Source organism: Ahaetulla prasina, chromosome 5 (genome assembly GCF_028640845.1).
Source record: "Ahaetulla prasina isolate Xishuangbanna chromosome 5, ASM2864084v1, whole genome shotgun sequence".
NCBI lineage: Eukaryota > Metazoa > Chordata > Lepidosauria > Squamata > Colubridae > Ahaetulla > Ahaetulla prasina.
The window spans coordinates 74417082-74437716 of record NC_080543.1 but is presented as its reverse complement, the minus strand read 5'-3'; the positions used below and the strand labels follow the sequence as shown (position 1 = coordinate 74437716).

General features: G+C 42.5%; 2 protein-coding genes across 10 annotated transcripts in view; one reads left to right on the top strand and one right to left on the bottom strand.

Annotated features, from left to right (window-relative positions):
* The window catches only part of PHEX (phosphate regulating endopeptidase X-linked), a 739707-nt gene that overhangs the window by 463286 nt on the left and 255786 nt on the right, over nt 1–20635 (bottom strand). The gene's annotated exons all lie outside the window — the stretch shown is intronic.
* BCLAF3 (BCLAF1 and THRAP3 family member 3) overlaps nt 1–20635 on the top strand; it is a 104956-nt gene that overhangs the window by 81447 nt on the left and 2874 nt on the right. For 3 of the 9 annotated variants that reach the window (XM_058186702.1, XM_058186699.1, XM_058186701.1), the window contains 3 exons: nt 10148–10240; nt 12281–12426; nt 16051–16429. In XM_058186702.1, coding sequence (XP_058042685.1) covers nt 10148–10240; nt 12281–12426; nt 16051–16078 — 267 coding nt within the window. In that variant the 3' untranslated portion in view covers nt 16079–16429. Of the gene's footprint in view, nt 1–10147; nt 10241–12280; nt 16430–20635 lie in introns of those variants that run through there. The other 6 variants (XR_009155544.1, XR_009155543.1, XM_058186700.1 and 3 more) reach the window with 6 other exon arrangements.

Sequence of the window (20635 nt, the reverse complement as noted above, 5' to 3'; positions counted from 1 at the left end):
CACAAGATCATAAACTTTCAGCATTATTATTTGATTTTATATTATAAAACTGTATTATATATTTTATATGTGGCCCAAGATAATTCCTCTTCACTGAGTGGAGCCCAGACAAGCCAAAAAGGTTGGCCTCCCGTGGCCTAGACCTTGACTCTTGGACAACTGCTCTATCTCGAGCAATTTGTGTTTTGAGCTTTGCTCTACAGGAACCAATGAGCAATATATTGGCTCATTGGTTCCTGTAGCTTAATGGCTATAATGCCTGATAGGACTTTCCATGTTGTAGGGAGCCAGTTTATTGGCTGATAGTTGGCTGGTGCTGTTCTCTTATGGGGGTCTTTCATGATCAGCACTCTCAGTTAGTTACTCTGGATGGGAGCCTGCTGCTAGCAGCTGGTTCATCCGTGCTGCTAGACATTCATCCACTGCTGTTAGTTTCTTAACCATTAGGTCTGGATTATGTCTGGGCTGGGTATGTTACATATTGTAATTAGTTACTGAAACCAAGAGCTGAAGTCTTCACTCAGGTCCACTGTTTAAGTGGGAGAATTGCTTTAAATTGATTGGTTGCCTGGCTGACAGCTTCTTATATAAGGAGCGTGGTCAGCCAGATGTTTTTCTGGTTGTTTTACTGTACTGAATAAAGAGTTTAACTGAAGATCACTCTGCGTCTCTTCCATTCAAACCCAAAATCTAACACTGGCGACGAAGGTGGGATTGAATGGGAATTAAGACCAAAAAGATGACCATCCCCTCAAAGAGCTGAATGTTGGAGACGATCTACCACTGCAGCACCATTTATTGACAATCAACAGATTTGCTTCAGATTGCCTGGCTCACATCGGTCTTCTGGAAATGGCTGCACTAACTCCGTTCTCTCCATTCAACCCAGCCTTGGAGATGTGGGACTCATATATAGTGCGTTTGAGTGGTTCCTCAAAGCCAACGATTTCACCAGCATTTCTGACAATCAAAAGAGGGTATTGTTTCTTAGCTACTGTGGCCCAGACATTTTTGAGACAGCCAGAGCTCTCCTCGCTCCAGTGGCCATTCAAACAGTATGTGGGACATGCTGCAGAATAAGCTGAGAACACACTATGTGTCCAAATTCGAGAATTGCCTGCCGACACGCATTTCACCATCAAAACCAAAGAGATGGTGAATCAATCAACCAATATGTGGCCGCCCTTCTGAAAGTCGCATTATACTGTGAATTTAGAGATTTTGACGATGTTCTATTAGGCAGAATAGTTTGTGGAGTAAGGGAAATCAAATTACAATGGCGTCTACTGGCTAAACTGAATCTCAACCTACAGATGGCGCTTGACGAGGCCCAAGCCATGAAGATGTTGAGCCGATCAATGGAGGAAATACAAAAATCAAATAGCCCACCATCCTCATGAATAGTGGTTACCATCCACCATGATGATCTACATCAGGAAGAGTCAACTGATGATGATGACATCTACTGTTTAAAATCATCAAGGAGACAAGGCGCAGCCAATGAAAGGAGACAGATAGCCTGCATGGGTTGTGGCAGCAACCATCCGAGAGCGGCATGCAAGTTCAAAAATGCTATTTGTCAACGGTGCGACAGAAAAGGACTTTTAGCTAAAGTCTGTCATGCCAGCTAACCAGCCAGCCAACCCTACAACTGAAGGGCACAACAGAAATCACAGAAACAGAGGGAAGAGTGTTACGCTGTTTCCAAAGGCAACTGTTGGGCAGAATCTTTCATCAGACAGGCCAACCTCACATATTTTTTTAAAATTAATATAACTGTCCTAATCGAGGGTGCCCCTTGTCGGATGGAAGTAGGTACCGGGTCCTCCATGACCATCATCTTGTGGAGCACAATTAAGAAGTTAGTGCTGAGACTCTCCAAAAGCCAGCTGAGACATCAGTGCCTTAATCTCCGAGACTATCAAGGCAACAGCATTCCAGTCATCGGAAGCGGAATCTTCCAAGTCTCATTTAAAAACTTGGTAAAGCCCCTGCAACTAAGTGTAGAAGACGATGCCCTACCAAGCCTGTTGGGGCTGGACTGGTTTTCCTTTCTGGGCCTGGGAGTTACTGGCATCAACTCTATCAGTAGCTCCAATGTTGAGACCCTGACTCGGGAGTTCTCCAATTTTTTCAATGGAGACCTGGACAAATATACAGGAATGCCCATTTCTTTCCACCTGGACCCTCAGGTTGCAGCTATAAGCATGAAGTTGTGCAGAGTCCCATTTGTTATATGTTCCAAGGTAGACAAACAATTAGATAAGCTGATTGCCCAAGGAGTCTTGGAACCCGTCGACCATGCCAAGTGGGAGACACCCATAGTGATGCCTCTCAAACTCGGTCACAGGTGAAATTCAGCTGGTTCTCACCAGTTCGCCCAAACCATTAGTAAATTGCTTAGGCAGTTCGGAGAATGGGTTAAAAATAAAATGCAAGAGAGGTTTTCTCTCTCTCTCTGTCTGTCTCTGTTCTCTCTCTCTCTCTCTCTCTCTTTCCCTCCCTCCCTTCAGTTAATAGCTCCACTTAACAGTTGCAGCTGGAATGCAGCCAATACACGCTGAATAAAGTCAATAAACAACAGAAACTGACAAGATTAGGGCAGGGAATCCCATCAACCACCCATCTAGAGATGGGATTAATCTCTTCCCTTCAGGAAGAAAGACAAGATTACAAATATTTTCATTATAAAGAGTATTAAGTAACACTTCTGTGATCAGCTGATACTCCCTGGAGTTTCTCAAGACCTTTTATAACTGCTACAGTATTGGCTACTTTTTGTTTCTTCCTGGGGGAAAAGATACAGGAGGGAACAAGGATGCAGCTCGATTATACAGGCCTGAATTTAATGCATGTGTGGTCCATCCAGCTGTATTGGTTCTGCTGTGAAGCACCCAATTTAGAACATAGAGAACATAGAATAATAGAGTTGGAAGGGTTAATGGCATTTGGCAGCATGCCCAGGCTTTCAATTAACCTGAGCAGCTGCTCTTAGTTTCCCTCTCAGCTGCTGGGTTTGCTTTGGGGTTGACTTTTTTTAAAATGGGAATGGCTGTTTTAAGTTTTCTGCATTTTTATTGGTTCCTGGCACTGTCCTTCTGGGGTGTACTTCCCTCACTCTTTTTGAAAGCCTCTAGTGATGGAGCCCCCACAACTTCTGAAGGCAAGCTATTCCATTGGTTGATTGCTCTCACCCTTAGGAAATTTCTCCTCAGTCCTAGGTTGCTTCTCTCTTTGGTTAGTTTCCATCCATTGTTTCTTTTTGTGCCTTTTGGTGCTTTGGAAAATAGATTGACTCCCTCACTTTTGTTGGTGCTCCTCAAATTTCCTGACAGAACAATTAATCAGTAGAACAACTTGGCTCCAGAATGCTCCAACACTGTATGTTTTTAAGAAGAGATTGGATAATCATTTGTCTGAAGTGGTGTAGGGTTTCCTGCCTAAGCAGGGAGTTGGACTAGAAGACCTCCAAGGTGTCAGCATTCCAGAAAACCCTGTCCTGAAGAAAAGACTCCTTTCCAATTCTGTTACTCTATTCCAGTCTAAATATTGGAACAGTGCTATTTTATTGTGCTATTTTATTGTGAGTTGGGCTAAGGAGAAATTTCCTAAGGGTGAGACCAATCAGGTTGGCCATGCCCACCCAGTCACATGACCCATTTTCCACAGAAAATACTGGGAGCCACAAAAGCTGGGCAGGTGTGGTTGGGGGGAGTCATTTGACTGGGTGGGGATGACATTGATTTGGCCACACCCACCCAGTCACATGACCACCAAGCTACGCCCACCAAGCCACGCACACAGAACCGGTAGGGAAAAAATTTGAATTTCACCCCTGGGCTCAGTCCATCTGTGCGCAGGCTATAAATACACAAACAAAGCGCTACAACAGAAAGCTTATCCAAGTGGCAGTTGTGCAACACCTATTGCACTCCCTGGGCAAAGAAAAGGTTTTTGCGAAGCTGCACCTTGTCCAGGCATATCAACAACTGCCTGCAGACAATGCCACAGCAGAGGCACAGACCATCATCACACATTGGGGAGCTTTTAAATGCCGCCGATTGCAATTCGGAGTGAGTGTGGCACCAGAGCCTAATGGAAGCCTTTTGCAAGGCATTCCAGGCATTTGCCATACTTCAATGATGTCTTAATATCGACGGCCGATGACAAAGAACATTTTGACCGTCTGAGAGTAGTGCTCACCCGATTACAAGAGGTGGGTCTCAAGGTCAAGAGAGAAAAATGTAAAATAGCAATGCCCCAGGTAGAGTTCCTAGGCTACCTCCACTACACCTCAGGGTTGCACCCCATGAAGGCAAAGGTCCAAGCCATCTAGGAAGCCCCTACACCAAAGAATAAGACAGAGCTCTAGGCATTCTTGGGACTTACTAACTTTTATAGTGTCTTCCTGCTGCACAAGGCATCAGTAGCTGAACCATTGCACCGGCTATTGGATAAGCAGACACTGTGGTCCTGGGGCCAGAAGGAAGCTGTCACATTTACCGCTGTAAAGAGCCTGCTATCATCAAAAAGTGTATTCATCCAATATGAGAAACTTCCGCTAGTTCTCACATGCAACGCCTCACCATTTGGAGTAGGAGTAGTCCTAAGCCATTGGATCCCAAATAGAACAGAGGTTCCAATTGCATTTTATTCCAGAACGTTGTCAGAAGCTGAGAGACATTATAGCCAATTCAATAAGGAAGCCTTAGCTGCCATCACGGGAGTCAGTGCTTCCACAATATCTATATGGCAGTCATTTTGAACTGATAACAGATCACAAACTATTGCTGGCCTTATCGCCGGAGATCACCAAACACCAACTGTCCTGTCACCATGCATGATACGCTGGACAGGATTTTTTTGGCAGCTTAGAGCTACAGACTCATCCACTGACTGGATAAGTCCCTAAGCCACATGGACACCCTTAGCCAATGCCCGCTTCTGGCCATCGTAGAGGATTCAGCCCCACTCACCCCGTCTTCCTAATAGAGGAACTGCCATCCAGCCCCATCACTGCAGCCAAGATTGCCAAACTATCCGTAAAAGAACAAACTCTCACCCAAGTACTCAACTGGGTGTGGAGGGGGTGGCCAGAGGGGCCATCAGAACAAGAGTTCATGCCTTTCCATGCCCGGCAACACAAACTGTCCGCTGAGAAGGGCTGTTTACCATGGGGAAATAGGGTAATCGTCCCCCCCCAAACTGCGGTGACTAGTCTTGGAAGCCTTACATGTAGGCCACTCAGGCATCATCAGAATGAAATCACTCGCCCGCAGCTACATCTGGTGGCCCAACATGGACAATGCCATCGCAGAATGAGTTGCCTCTTGCAAACCATGCCAGGAGACGAGACCAGTGCCACCCTCTGCTCCAGCGCAAGAGTAGGAAATACGCAAAACACCCTGGTTGATGGTCCACATTGATTTAGCAGGACCATTCCAGGGACAGACATTTATGGTAGTCGTCAGCGCATATTCCAAATGGTTGGAGGTGGTCTTGATGCCCTATTAAGGCCCTATTGAAAATATTCACAACCCATGGACTATCAGCAGATGTCTTGGTGTCCATTCGGCCACAGTTCAAGGCCAACCAGTTTGAACTATTCCTAACAAGTCTTGGCATCCCCCATGCTCTGGTCGCACCGTTCCATCCAGCTAGTAATGGGCAGGCCGAGAGAATGGTGCGATCAGCCAAAGAGACACTAGCTTGAATGGGCCCTGGGGACTGGCAAGCTCGAATTGCCAAATATTTGTTAGTCCAGCACGTCACACCCAGTGCCACCATTAATCGGAACCCAGCCAAATTGTTAATGGGTCGCTGCCTAAGAAATGATCTAGATCAGCTACACACAGAATATTCTTCAGAAGCACCCCCCAATTGGACCAGCCAACTCCAGTCATTTGTTGTGGGAGACATAGACTATGCACACAACTATGCTGGGGGTGCCCTCTGGATTCCTGGCCAAATTGTAGCAGTTTCTGGACCATGGTCATGTAGAATAGAGCTGCAGGACGGCCGGATATGGCATTGGCACACTGACCAACTGCACGGGCGTTGGCACATTGACCAACCGTTTGGGCACCTCCGTCTACTGCCAGCCAGAAAGGACTCTGCCCGAAACCAACTCCCCACCAGAGACACACAAAGACTTTGAGGCTCCGTCGAGATCAGAATCAGCAACAAACTGATATGATGACACAATGCAGGTACCTGGAGAACCAGAAGCCAGTCAGCACGAAGTCCCTGTAGAACCGGTTCCACCCGTACTGGAGACACCAGAGGCCAAGTTCCCGATGAGGCCGCAGGACAAATCATGAGCAGCAGCAGCAGCAGTTGACCTGCATGGTCAAAGTGCTACTCCAAATGAACTGTGCAGGTCAGGACAGCTGCCCTGCATGATTACATTTGTTAGAAAGAATGGAATGGAATGGAATGGAATGGAATGGAATGGAATGGAATGGAATGGAATGGAATGGAATGGAATGGAATGGAATGGAATGGAATGGAATAGAATAGAATAGAATAGAATAGAATAGAATAGAATAGAATAGAATAGAATAGAATAGAATAGAATAGAATAGAATAGAATAGAATAGAATTTTTATTGGCCAAGTGTGATTGGACACACAAGGAATTTGTCTTGGTGCATATGCTCTCAGTGTACATAAAAGAAAAGATACGTTCATCAAGGTACAACATTTACAACACAATTGATGGTCAATATATCAATATAAATCATAAGGATTGCCAGCAACAAGTTATAGTCATACAGTCATAAATGGAAAGAGATTGGTGATGGGAACTATGGGAAGATTAATAGTAGTGCAGATTCAGTAAATAGTTTGACAGTGTTGAGGAATTATTTGTTTAGCAGAGTGATGGCCTTCGGGAAAAACTGTTCTTGTGTCTAGTTGTTCTGGTGTGCAGTGCTCTATAGCGTCGTTTTGAGGGTAGGAGTTGAAACAGTTTATGTCCAGGATGCGAGGGATCTGCAAATATTTTCACGGCCCTCTTCTTGATTCGTGCAGTATACAGGTCCTCAATGGAAGGCAGGTTGGTAGCAATTATTTTTTCTGCAGTTCTAATTATCCTCTGAAGTCTGTGTTTTTCTTGTTGGGTTGCAGAACCGAACCAGACAGTTATAGAGGTGCAAATGACAGACTCAATAATTCCTCTGTAGAACTGGATCAGCAGCTCCTTGGGCAGTTTGGGCTTACTGGGTTGGCGCAGAAAGAACAGTGTTTGTTGTCCTTTTTAATGATGTTTTGATGTTAGCTGTCCATTTTAGATCTTGCGATATGATAGAACCTAGAAATTTGAAGGTTTCTACTGTTGATACTGTGTTGTCTAGTATTGTGAGAGGTGGAAGTATGGAAGGGTTTCTCCTAAAGTCTACCACCATTTCTACGATTTTGAGTGTGTTCAGTTCCAGATTGTTTTGGTTGCACCATAAGGCTAGTCGTTCGACCTCTCGTCTATATGCGGATTCGTCATTGTCTTGAATGAGACCAATCACTGTTGTGTCATCTGCGAACTTCAGTAGCTTAACAGATGGATCATTGGAGATGCAGTCATTGGTATACAGAGAGAAGTGTGGAGAGCACAAAGTCTTGGGGGGGGGCTGTGCTAATTGTATAGGTATTTGATGTGATCTTGCTTAGCTTCACCTGCTGCTTCCTATTTGTTAGGAAGCTTGTGATCCACTTACAAGTCTGTTCCGGTACCTGTAGCTGGTTTAGCTTAGTTAGAAGAATGTCTGGAATGATGGTATTGAATGCTGAACTAAAGTCTACAAAAAGGACCTTTGCATAGGTCTTTGGAGACTCAAGATGCTGTAGGATGTAGTGCAGAGCCATATTAACAGCATCATCTGTTGATCTATTTGCTCGGTATGCAAATTGCAAGGAGTCTAACAGCGGATCCGTGATGGTTTTCAAGTAGGAAAGCACTAGCCTTTCAAAGGTTTTCATGACTACAGATGTTAGAGCAACTGGTCTGTAGTCATTCAGTTCCTTGATGGTGGGCTTCTTCAGCACTGGGATGATGGTAGAGCGTTTGAAGCAAGAAGGAACATAACACATCTCTAGTGATTTATTGAAAATATGGGTGAAGATGGGGGCCAATTGGTCAGCACAGACTTTTAAGCAAGAAGGAGTTATCTTGTCTGGGCCTGGAGCTTTTCCTGGCTTTTGTCTGTGAAATAGGTCCTGCACTTCTTTTTCTGTGATCACTAGGGGTTGTGAACCCAATGAAATGGGGTCAGTTGTAGGAGGCTTGGCTGTTGTTGGTGTGTCTGAGATGGGGGTTGTGGAGATAGGTGGCTGTAGTTTCCTTTCAAACCTGCAGTAAAACTCATTCAGGTCATCTGCCAGTTGTTGATTACCTTCAGCCTGGGAAGGAGGTTTGCCATAGCCGGTGATATTTTTAAGAGTTTTCCACACGTTGGCTGGTTCATTTGCTGAAAACTGATTCTTTAGCTTTTCAGAGTAGCTTCTTTTTGCTGCTCTGAATAATGTCCTGTCTTGGTGGGGAGGGGTGTTATGTATTGTAATTAGTTATTGAAACCAAGAGCTGAAGTCTTCACTCAGGTCCACTGTTTAAGCGGGAGAATTGCTTTAAATTGATTGGTTGCCTGGCTGACAGCTCCTTATAAAAGGAGCGTGGTCACCCAGACATATTGCTGGTTGTTTTACTGTACTGAATAAAGAGCTTAACTGAAGATCACTCTGTGTCTCTTCCATTCAAGCAAAATATAACACGGTGCTATCAGGCTCTAGTCCTTAACCCACTGTTGAGTGTCTGCTACTTTGATTCCTGTTCTGAGAGATTACTGTAGTCTGCTCTCAGGTCCTCTCAGCCCTTTGCACTGGTGTTGTGTGTCTTCTCTGTCTCCCATATGTCCTTTTAGTACAGTTCATTATCTACTGTTGGTGGCTCTTGTGTTACTGTGTTATTGGACCGCAATTGGTAATGCATTTTGAATGGTTTTTGGGGGGAAAAAGGCATTTATCTTCTTTGCCTTTGTTTCTCTAATTTATCTCCTTAGCCTGGTATGCAATGCAATAAGTCTTTGTTTAGTAGTTTTGAGGCCTTCAGATGGAGTTAGGCCCTTGCATTTTTTGCATAGCTGAATTTTATCCCTAAGCTTTACACCTTTCTATAATTCCACTAACTGACTAACCTTTCTACAAGTTGTCTTGATATTAACCTCTAACTTCATTTTCAGCCGGTGAGGGTGAGGATATACTGCTGTTCTTCTGATTGTGTAGCCAAACGTCTCTGAGATTGCAGCTGCTGTAGTTTTGGAATTTTCTAGCATACTATTTGATGATACTTCTCCCCTTGTATTTCACCTCGAGTGTTGATTGTAGCTAGTTTATCAATGATCTTATACCTCATATCACCTACTGTGCTCTGTAATGGAGGCGGTGGCAGTGACGTTCCAGTTTCAGATGTGGCTGTACATCCAGTTGTTCTTCTGGGTCTTGTTGGGTTTGGAATGTAATGTGTAGTTCATCTAATGTGTAGTTGATTTATCTCAAGTTGTGAGAGCAGTTTCCTCTTTTCTGTGTTGAAATGTTGAGTAACTAGCTGTTTCTCAGAGTGGATGCAGATTTTCTGTCATCAAATATCCCCTCTCATTAGGTCTACTGTTGTAGTAGCATTCCATCAATTCCAGATTCTCTTTTGTAGTCCATCAATTGTTTCTTCCAATAGCCCATTTATCGTCAGATTGTCCTGGTTCCCCAAGATCTGACAGACCTTGTTAACCTCAGGGCCTCATCTGAGCTGGCATGACTCTCCTAGTTCCTGTCACTCACATTTGAGATATAGACAGTGATGTGTTAGGGGGTCTTTGCCTCTTCGTAAGGTAGGTAACAGTCGAGATTTGAATCGTGGTCTCCCACATCAAAGGCTACAAATAGTGTAGCCACTACACTATTCAGCCACGAGTCTCTTTTTTTCTCTCTCTCTTTCTGTGTATGTTAAACTATTGAAGATGAGGAAATGCACCCTAACTTTTTTCCTTTTATTGCTTTTGTTAAAGAAGAAAATAAGCATTTTTTATGTTGGATTTGCAGGGCTTATAATTCGAATATAATTATAATATTCGATCAATCATTGTAATTTTCTTTTAATATAGAGCCATTATACTGAAAATTCACATGCTGATGTTGCAACCAATAGATTTAAAAGACGAATTGAAAATCCTGAAACAATTCAAAGACCCATCAAGGTATAATTTAATTTTATGGAATTACCTTTCTCTTTGCAATATAGTTACAGTTGATCATTATCACACAGACAATAGAAGGTCATTATAACTAGAATAACTGAATGAACTATATTTTCTATAAAAATTAGTTTCCTCCAGTAAGAAAAGTGCTATGATCCTAGGAAAATATTCCTGTTGCAGAAGCACTTTGTTTAAAAAATAAATATGTCCTGTATATCCTACAATCTAGTATGAGTTGTAATGCATGAATCTGGTGAGTTTCTATTGACAATAGGAAAGTAGATATCTAATTAAATTTGAAACAGGTTTTTTAAATTCAAAACTGAAACATTGACAGAATCCTAAACGACATAAAAATGTCCTTAATAACAGACTCCAGCTCAGAATTAAGCGTCCTCGTAGCTCCCTCTAGTGATCAAAGACATTTATTTGTTTGTTTGTTTATTCCTCTTTCTAGCCAATCAGATTCCATAAAAATCGGCAAATTTCAACCACCTTATGAAAACAATGCAATACAGGGCTACACATTATTTTAGAAGTAGTAAATTAATACTACAACTTTTATCTTTATATTTCATGAGAAAAAGTACTCCACGCTTCCTTATTTTGGCTGCCTCTAGCAATCCTCTTCCTTGTTTAGTAATAAAGAAGTCTCAAAAATGGCATTTAGAGCTTCAAAAAGGGCTAATAAGCTGTAACTAAAGAGAGCCTCTTTTAACTTTTATGGATAATAGTCTCATAAATTGTTTAACAAATGAAGGGCACAATTTATTGTCTGTTTGAAAAGTAAATTCCAAAACAGCTGTTTTATCCAACAAAGATGTGATTTCGACCCCGCCTCCCAGCTTCTGCTTACCAGTTATTCTGGAAGCCAGTCTTCTAAAACTGCTTGCAGGCTGTTGCTATTATCGGAGGATCTTGAGGGATGATTTTGGGACTTTCCTTAACTTCAGGGAGTCAAGTAGACAAAAGGAAGCCTGTTTCTTCTATTGTTGAGTGGGAAAAACAACAGTCCAGAGAGAGGAGGTGGTTGCAGGGAGACCTTTGTATGTGTCTATGAAACATTGTCTCTAAATATATGTGTGACATAGCAATATTTTCTCAATTTTTAATGATATTTAATGTATTCTGATGTGTTGTAAATTTTATTTTTAGGTTGTGTTTAACATTAGCCAATAATATCTTAATCGTTTAAATTTGGGGATGTAAAGTTGGATTGATAAAGCTAAAGGGGTTGTAGATAAACCAACACGAAGCAAAAATGTAAAAAGTTAGCACATGATAATGTTTGGAAAACATTAGGATGTTGAGAAGAGGCCAACTTTGTTCAGCTAAATCATCTATAATTATCATAATTATACTATGTATAATCATAATTATACTAGATTTCCTAAAGAATCAGTAATAAGACCAGTTATTCCGACATATTCCTGAAAATTAATGGCAGTATTATACTTCTGAATATTATTTTGTGTATCATGATTTCAAATTATAAGACACAAAGTTTCATAAAAAGTTAGCACATGATAATTGTTAATGGGGTAGGGAGGCTGTAGGCAGTTAGTCAGAATCCCATTTTTTATGTGTGTTGTGCCACACATAAAAGGGAACGTTATCTCTCCTGCTCCTGCTGATGTTTTTTTGAATAATGTTTCTGTGTGATATTCTAGATAATAGTGTTTGGGGATAATTTTTTAAAAAACATTTTGTTCCTTTTACTAGAATATGGGCAGAAGCCTAATTTTTTTTTTATAAAGCCATAGTGTGTTTGTGTGTGTGTGTATGCGCATGTGCACATACATGCATACACAAATACTATTTATACTTACCCTATTTTCCCCAAAATAAGACATCCCTGATAATAAGCCTAATTGGGCTTTTGAGCGCATGGCAATAAGGTCAAGTGGTAATTTCAGGGTTCAAAAAAATATAAGACAGGGTCTTATCTTTGGTAAAGCATGGTACAGTTCTTAATTTGTCTCTTAAGAATTATTCAGGTAAGATTCTGAAAACTATTAAATGATTTTTTTCTCTCAACAGTACAGTTTTATTGATGGGCGTCCTCACTGCAGATCAAATTTAGTACAAAGGGGCTTGTATATACAGGCTAAATATCAGCGGTTACGTTATGCTGGTGCAAGAGGAATTACCACTTATAAAATCAGAGAAGAACTTTTGCAGAAACAGTAGGTAAATGAATTATTTTGGGTGAAAATTCGAATGGTTGTCAAGAAAAATATTTTTATGGTAAATGACAAGAATTCCACAAATGGACAACAAAATGAAGTCTAAATACAAGTGACTGTATAGATGACAATTATACCATCACTGCAATCAAATCATGGCAAATTGTACAAAAAGCGTAATAAAACAGTTGTCATTATCCTGATAAATGTCAAAGATAGAAATTGAAAGGCTTTTTTTATTGTAACAATTACTTACACATTTTTGATGCAAGTAGGATTTATAAGCTCTGTTTTCCCGAAAATAAGACCTGCCCAGAAAATAAGCCCTAGCCTGATTTTTAAGGGTGTACCTAATATAAGCCCTATCCCATAAAATAAGGTCTAGTGAAGTGGGTGGGCATGGCCAGTAAAGGAGGCAGCCCAACCACATTTCCCCTCAAACACGGGTAGCAATCCCTGAGGTGGTGCTGAACATGGCGACTCCTTCCTTCCCCAGTCATCTCATGGAGGCTTTGCCCCTTAATCGCAGCCCTGCAGATCGGCTGAGGGCCTGAAGCTGCCTCTCATTCTGTCTCTCCAGGCTCCTGGAGGTGTTTCCGTCACACTCTTGCCAGCCCCAGCACTGCCTGTAACACCAGGTAACCTTGTAGCTGAGGGCCCCTTCCGCAGCTCACTTTGTGGCTCTGGAACAGGCGGCAACCACGGTTTGCACTGTGCCAGGCCTGGAGTTTGGGTCTTGTTCAGGCTGCTGCTACCATTCAAGGCAGAAGGCCATGCAGTGCATCGGAATCCCCACTGTGCCTCTGCCTGGCTGCTAGGCCTGCTGCACCTGCTGCTGCTGGCTTCGCAGTGGCTCTTTGTTCTCCTGACTGCACTGCTCTCAGCCGGCCTGCTGGACTACTCCTGCCTGGCGTGGGGCAACTCGGACCAGATCTACGACCTCTGGAGCACCTCCCCCGCCACCGGCCTGCCAGGGCCCCTTCACCAGTAGTCGTCATTGGAGCGACGGAGGGAGGGGAAGATCTCTCCTTCCTCCTTTGTGCCCTAAAACCCCATCTTCCCTGGCCGCCGAGCCAGCCTGCTGGGACAAGGGTTAATCAGCAGAAGCTGTGGAGACCTCCAGCCTTGCAATCCTACATAGGGAATGCGGAGGTTTGCTTCTGAACTGCCACAGAGCATTGCACTGGGAAGCCTCTGTAGGTAACATTGAGTTACGCATCTTGCTCCAGCCAGAAGGTTGCAGGCCAAAGGCTCAGCCAGGTAAGACAGGGTTTTGTGGCACAAAGGAGGAAGAGGCGATTTCTCCATCTCTCCTCCCTCCTTCTGCAGAGCCACCATGGAGCTCACGCAGGTCAGGGCAGGGGTGCAGCCCAAAGGCAACAGAGGGCGAGGCATTGCTGATCCACCGGCGACACTGGCAAAGGAGCTCTGGCAGGCCAACAGCAGGAGAGGCACTCTGGAGGTCGTAGATTTGGGCTGAGTTGCCCTGTGCCATGCAGGAGCAGCCCAGCAGGCTGAGAGCAGCAGCAGCAGGTGCAACAGGCCCAGCAGCCGGGCAGAGGCACGGGAGGGGGAGCTGATCCTGACGCACCGCACAGTCTTCTGCCTTGTAGCAACAGCCTGAGCAAGATCCGAGCTCCAGTGTCCCAGGAGCAGCAGCAGGGGCCGGGGTGTGCTGAGTGCTTGAACCATTGCAGGTGCAGGCAAGTAGACAGAGGGCAGGGACGGCGGTAGCAGCACTCCTGCTTCTGTCAGTCCTCATGCTCACCGCCTCCTGTAGGTGAAAATAATATGACATCCCCCGAAATAAGTGCTAGTGCTTATTTTTAGCCCAAAATAAAATAAGACCGGAAATATGGTACATACCATATGAGCAGTGGTGAAATGTAAAATTTGTTACTACCGGTTCTGTGGGCATGGCTTGGTAGTGGGGGCTAATGTGACTAAGTGGGCATGGCCAAACTCTTCTTGATTTTAAAGCATTACACTGCTGTTATTCCTTCCTTAGATTTTAAAGCTAAAGGCTTTAATTCTAAGGGAAAAAATATAACTGGATAGCTTTCAATAAACTATGGTTCTGCTGAGTTTTCTCCTTTTTTTCTTTTCATTCTGTTTATAAAACGCACTTTCTCCCCCTAAAAGTGGGTTAAAATTGCAGTGCGTCTTATACACCAAATGTTGCCAAAGCCCCGCCCACCCACTGGCCATTTTCTGCCTCTGCGCATTGCGTTTTTGGCCTTTGCACGATCTGTTTTAGGCTGTGATCCCTGCCACCTGAAACTGGCCAAAAATGCAATGCCTAGAGGCCAAAAATGTGATGCATGGAGGCGGTGATCAGCTAAATCAGGCGATAACCAGGCTGTTTGCTTTTTGCTGCAAGGACGCTAACCAGATGAATACCGATGGATGCTGGTAGACAGAGGCACAATTTTTTTTCTTGTTTTCCTCCCCAAAAACTAATGTGTGTCTTATACCCCAGAGTGTCTTATACTCTGAAAAATACAGTGTATTTTTTTTTCTCTCTTCTCAGTCTTGTAAAGAAACAAAGAATCATTAATTGAGATTTTTTTTAAGTTGGGCAAAGTGACAATCCTTTTCTTCCTTTTTCCTGACTAGAAAATAAAGCCATCTTGTGTTCACACACATGGTACTAAGCTTATAATGTAATTGGGTTGATTTTGGCAAAAGGTATGAATGAAGTCATTAAAGGTTAGCATTACGTAGAATCCAAACCACAATAGTTTATACAACAAACATGATTAAATCCTCATGTAGTAAATGCAATTGGGAAGAATGGCTTGGTTCACATTCAATATTAAGCTTTAAATTCTATTTATAAGCCAATGACTGAGTTTTATCAATTACACTACACCAGAACTACTCAAAAAACATTATGACTTAATGTATGAACCTACCCAATGTGATTCTGCCTAAACAAAACATGTTCTTTCCAATGTAACCCTACTTAACTAAACTAGTATGAAGTACTTGAAATTGTCTTTGCCTTTGTTTCCAGGAAGGGTTAGTGCTGTTAGTGCAGAATTGTGTTCTAGAGGCAGAATCAGATGCAGAAAAGGTTTTATACATAGCCTCTATTGTTATGAAAGTTGGACACTGACCCAACTTACATGACTACCTGTGGTAATCATTGATTGCTCAGCTGAGGGCAATATATTTAGTTGACAGCATTTTACAACATAGTTATATTTGTATAAGTGGAACTATTTAGGCAGAGTGAATGTTTCTAAATAGGTTCTTAGTGTTTTCCTATAGTTAACATTCAGAATGTTTTATTATCAGAACCACTTTAAGTATCTATAAAATTGCATTTAAAATTAATGTACAGAAATAAAATATTGCTAATAGCAAACTCCAGAAACCTAGCAATTATATAGGATTTCGAAGATATTTGATACAACAGCATGTTTTTCCAATCCCTTTAGAGTTCTTTTGGGTGAAGTTTATGAGGATTGTTAAATGTAGTAGCACTAGTAAAATTTTAAAATTCAAAATTAGCTTTAGAAAAGTTAAACAAATAAAAATATGAAGCAGCAGATTAATACTTTTTGCTAACAAATTAGAAACTTTTGTGTATATTTAATTTATTTTTTATTCCTTTCACAGGAACTGGACATCTGAACTACAGTACTGAAGTAGATAACAAGAGTAATTATAGAAGTAACTTTGTATTAAATAATGCTATCAAGGATAGATCTAATACTTTAACTTTTCTTGATAAAGATAATTTTATTTTTAGTAGTATAATGTTGCAGGTCTTTTCTAAAGTTTTAATAATGCTTTTCAAAAATAGCTTTCAACTGAATATTGTAGGATTGTCATTTTGTTCCTTGTAAAGAGAAGTCTAGGGAAAAAAATCCCACCTGAAGGAAATCTTTATTTATTATCATTTTTCCTCTAAGCATGGTTTTGTTGCTAGGAATTCTTATACATAAAGTTTATATGTTTAAAGTTTATTGCTTATATAATAAACAAAGAAAACCAATTATTTACAACCTGTGATACACTAAACCATATTGTGCCTTTCTTAAGATCTTTGGGTTCATGTACTTCTGAGCTGATATGATGATGGGACCTTTAGGCATCATGTACAAGCAGATTCCATGTGGAAGAGATAGTCCCTAAGGCAGGGGTGAAATCTAAAAATTTTTGCTACCTGTTCTGTGGGTGTGGCTTGGTGGGTGGGTGTGTCCTGTGACTGAGTGGGCATGGCCAACTCTATGTCACTCACAGCCATGCCCACTCAGTCACAACCCCCCCCACCAAGCCACGCCCACAGAACCCAGTAGGGAAAAAAATTAATTTCTATTCTGCCTTTTCCCTTTTTGCGAGATACCTGCAGCTGCAGCCACTCTGCCCGCTTGCCACCCACTCGCCACCTGTTCTCCCTTCACCTTTGGTCGGGGCCCAGGGATGCGCCATTCCCCTAGGCCTCAGAGCCGCCACCTGCCTCAACAGGGTCGGGGAATGCACCATTCCCCAAACCCGGCCTTTCTCCGGAGCTGCCGCCCACTCACCGCCCGCTCACCGCCTGCTCGCCCTTCGCCTTTGGTCAGGGCCCAGGGATGCCCCATTCCCTGAGGCCCCGGAGTCGCCCCCTGCTCACCACCTCCTCAACCGGGTCGGGGAATGCACCATTCCCTGACACCAGCCTTGTCCCAGAGCTGCCGCCCACTGTCCCTTCGCCACGCGGCATATACTTACTTTCCTCCAGCGGCTGGCTTCCAGGAAAGGCAAGCGTCCAAAAGTTACCAGAGTTGCTCTCCTTGAATATGCCGCCTGCCGCTGATAAATGAAATAAACGGTGTGCGCTTGCAAAGCCGGGGCATGGAACAAGCAGCAATGGCAGCGGCATATTCAAGGAGAGGGACTCCAGTAACTTTTGGACGCTTGCCTTTCCTGGCAGCCAGCCGCTGGAAGAAAGTAAGTATACGCTGCATGGTGAAGGAAGAGTGGGTGGCGGCTCCGGGACAAGACTAGTGGCGGGGAATGGTGCATTCCCCGACCCGGTTGAGGCAGGCGGCGAGCAGGGGGTGGCTCCGGGGTCTCAGGGGAATGAGGTATCCCTGGGCCCTGACCAAAGGCGAAGGGCGAACAGGTGGCGAGCGGGCAGCAAGTGGGCGAAGGAAGAGTGGGTGGCGGCTCCGGGGAAAGGCCGGAGTCGGGGAATGGTGCATTCCCTGACCCGGTTGGGGCAGGCGGTGGCTCTGGGGTCTCGGGGAATGGGCCCCGGCCCCTGACCTAAGGGCGAGCAGGTGGCGAGCTGCCTTCCCGGTGTTCCGGTGTCCAGCTTGCGAAGGCTGGACTGCAGGCCGTGGACTGGTTCGGGGGCGTGGCCAGCCAGTGATTGCTACTGGATCGGCGAACCAGAAGCAATCTCGGCTACCTACTCGCCCGATCCGGTCTGATCCGGTAGCATTTCACCCCTGCCCTAAGGTATTCTGGTGCCAAGTCCTATAAGGTATATCAAAACCAGCATTCCAGATTGAACTACTGTAGAAAACCCACCGATAACTACTATTGTTATAATATAGGTATTACATTATAATGGCAATTTTTACCTGTTATCATTCTGATTGCCATATTTAATGTCATTCGAATCTTCCAGGTCATTTTCAAAGGCAATTCTATAGAATGTGTTACATAATTTAGTATAGGTAGTCCTTCTTCAAAGAAGACATTGTTATGCTGTTCATCTATGAACACAGAGGTTGCTTTGCAGTCCCGTTCTGAAAGCACAGAATGTAGCATAATAGGAGCACCAGAAGTTCATTGTTACAATAATTGTAGGTGTTATTCTGGGATTCCACTCATAGTTTTCTACCAGTTTTTGGAAGAATCTCTCCTCAAAACTGGCATAGGCTTTGTAGCACAGTATTTGCTAGTGGGTTCTGTCAGCAGCCGCAGCTTCTATTTCTCTTGGCTGGATATCACAGTGGCATAAGGTTTCCTTCACAGTGTCTTTGTAGCACTTGTGTGGATGACCTTGAAGTCTCTTTCCAGTCTCCAGTTCACTGGTGAGCCATACAGCAGCCTTCCATTCTGATATTGTGTTCCAGATGTCTAACTATGTTGGTAAAAGACGATGACTTATCTCCAGGGCTTCAATGAAATGGGGTCACCAACCTATGCTAGGAAGACTTCCCAAGTAATATCTATTTACTAATGACTATCCATATAGAATATGATGATAATCATCTGAAATAAAGTAATATCTTCCACACCACTCTGTGGGGGTGTTAAATAGTAGTATAGTATGGAGATAGGTAAGCCACTTAGGTGGTATTGGAATAATCAAGAATCAGACGACTCTTCTCTCAAATTCCTGCTTCCCATATAAGACAGTGCTTCAAGCAGTCAGCAGAATCAATACAACCACAGTGCCTCCAATTTTTGGATGTCATAGTCAGTGGCATCAAAAACTGCTGAGAGACATGTAATAACAACCAAAGAAGAAACACTGGTCTTTTAGTTATTGACAAAAGTAGTGTGACCAGTGCTCTTTCTGACTTATGCCTAAACTTTAATTTAAAATGGAAAGGAGCAAAATAATTCACTTCAAAGTACTGCTGTTGCTTTCAAGGCCAGTGGCATCAAACACATATTTACCTCTTTTAGATGCCTTCTACATTTTTGAAGAAACGAAGAATGTGAATCAAACCTGAAGCTCATTTTTCTGTGTTTATACACAGAGACTTCTATAGACAACAGCTATATGGTGTAGGCACATAAGTTGCAGATCTTCTGAGTGACATTGCTAACTTGTGGCTGAGTGGTGTAAAAATCTCTTGTTAGTGTCTGCATGAAGGAAAAGTTTGGTATCTTTCTAAACATAGAATATTAGAAATATATACAAATAACAGTTGCACTGTCACCAGAGGACAGGACTACCCTTCAATCATGTCCTGCTCCTTTGTGTTTTTCCAGATTCAAAACTAAATAGTTATGAGTATTACATTCAAAATATATTAATGATTTAATATGATATTTACAAGTTAATACAATTTTAAAAATAATTTTATTAAAACCACTTTCTATAGGGTAGGAAGCATCTGTTACAGTAAATCAGCATATACATCATGTTAATGACAACATTCCGACTGATGAACCCAACCAAAGCAAGCACCTTCAAGACTCATTGATGTCTAAATACAAAATGCAAAACTTTATTGAGTATATCATTTCGGCACTTTTGAAGGAAAAAGCAGCTCTACCTGATTCCCATGCAAACCCACATAATTACAGTATAGATTTCTCCCCCCTATTAGTGCAAGTCACATTGTCCAATTGAATGTCATTGTGTTGTTATGAGAAAAAGTCTCTGGTCTTGGCAAACACCTGCCGAAGTTTCCTTGGCTGTCATAGCTCTGCCACAAAGTCTGGAGCCTGCATTCCATCTCACCCTTCCCTCCCCCCTGGTTCTTTGGCAACTAAGTGATAGTTGCGATTGCAACAGCATATACACTTTGAGCTTGACAGGTAGGCTTCTTAAGAGATTAGACTGAAAGCAAATACAGAAGAATCCCAAGAAATAATTTATTATAGCAAACAAATTCATTATGAAAGAATTGTAAGAGACAGTGAATATCTAACACAAGTTCTATTTATTATAATATTCAAATTGTTTTGCATCTTTTTTTGAATAGGAGACTATACTTTGTGGTAAATGTAGTGCCAGGCTAGTTTATTTTTGCATGTGAGAACTATAATAGATCAAAGGAACAGTCTAATTTCCTTTCACATCCCAGTAATTTGATCAGATATATCTAAACATAAGAGTTAACTTATATTTTCCTGTTTTAGTCCTAAACATTGGCCTTGAAGCACTTCAATGTGAAAAACCTGTTTGGTTATATAGTGCTAGTTCTATGCTCTCCTAGAATAGCTTTCAGGTTTGAAGAATTCAAAGTATTTTCTGAAGATTGCAGATGCTTCCCTTCCATACGTTGTGGCTGTCAGAAGTAAAGCACCAGACTGTCTCAAATCCCATGTTTATTTTCTCTAATTAGGGGCTAATTAGTCACTTTTATACTATATAATAAATCGACCTATAACTACTTTTTTCAGTAAGTAGGGAAGCTTTTATTAAGTCATGATTCTCTGTTCCATTGCCATACGCTAAATAAATTCCATTCCATTAATTTTTATTATTTCTATTAGATTTTTATCCCACTTTATCTACTATCTCAAG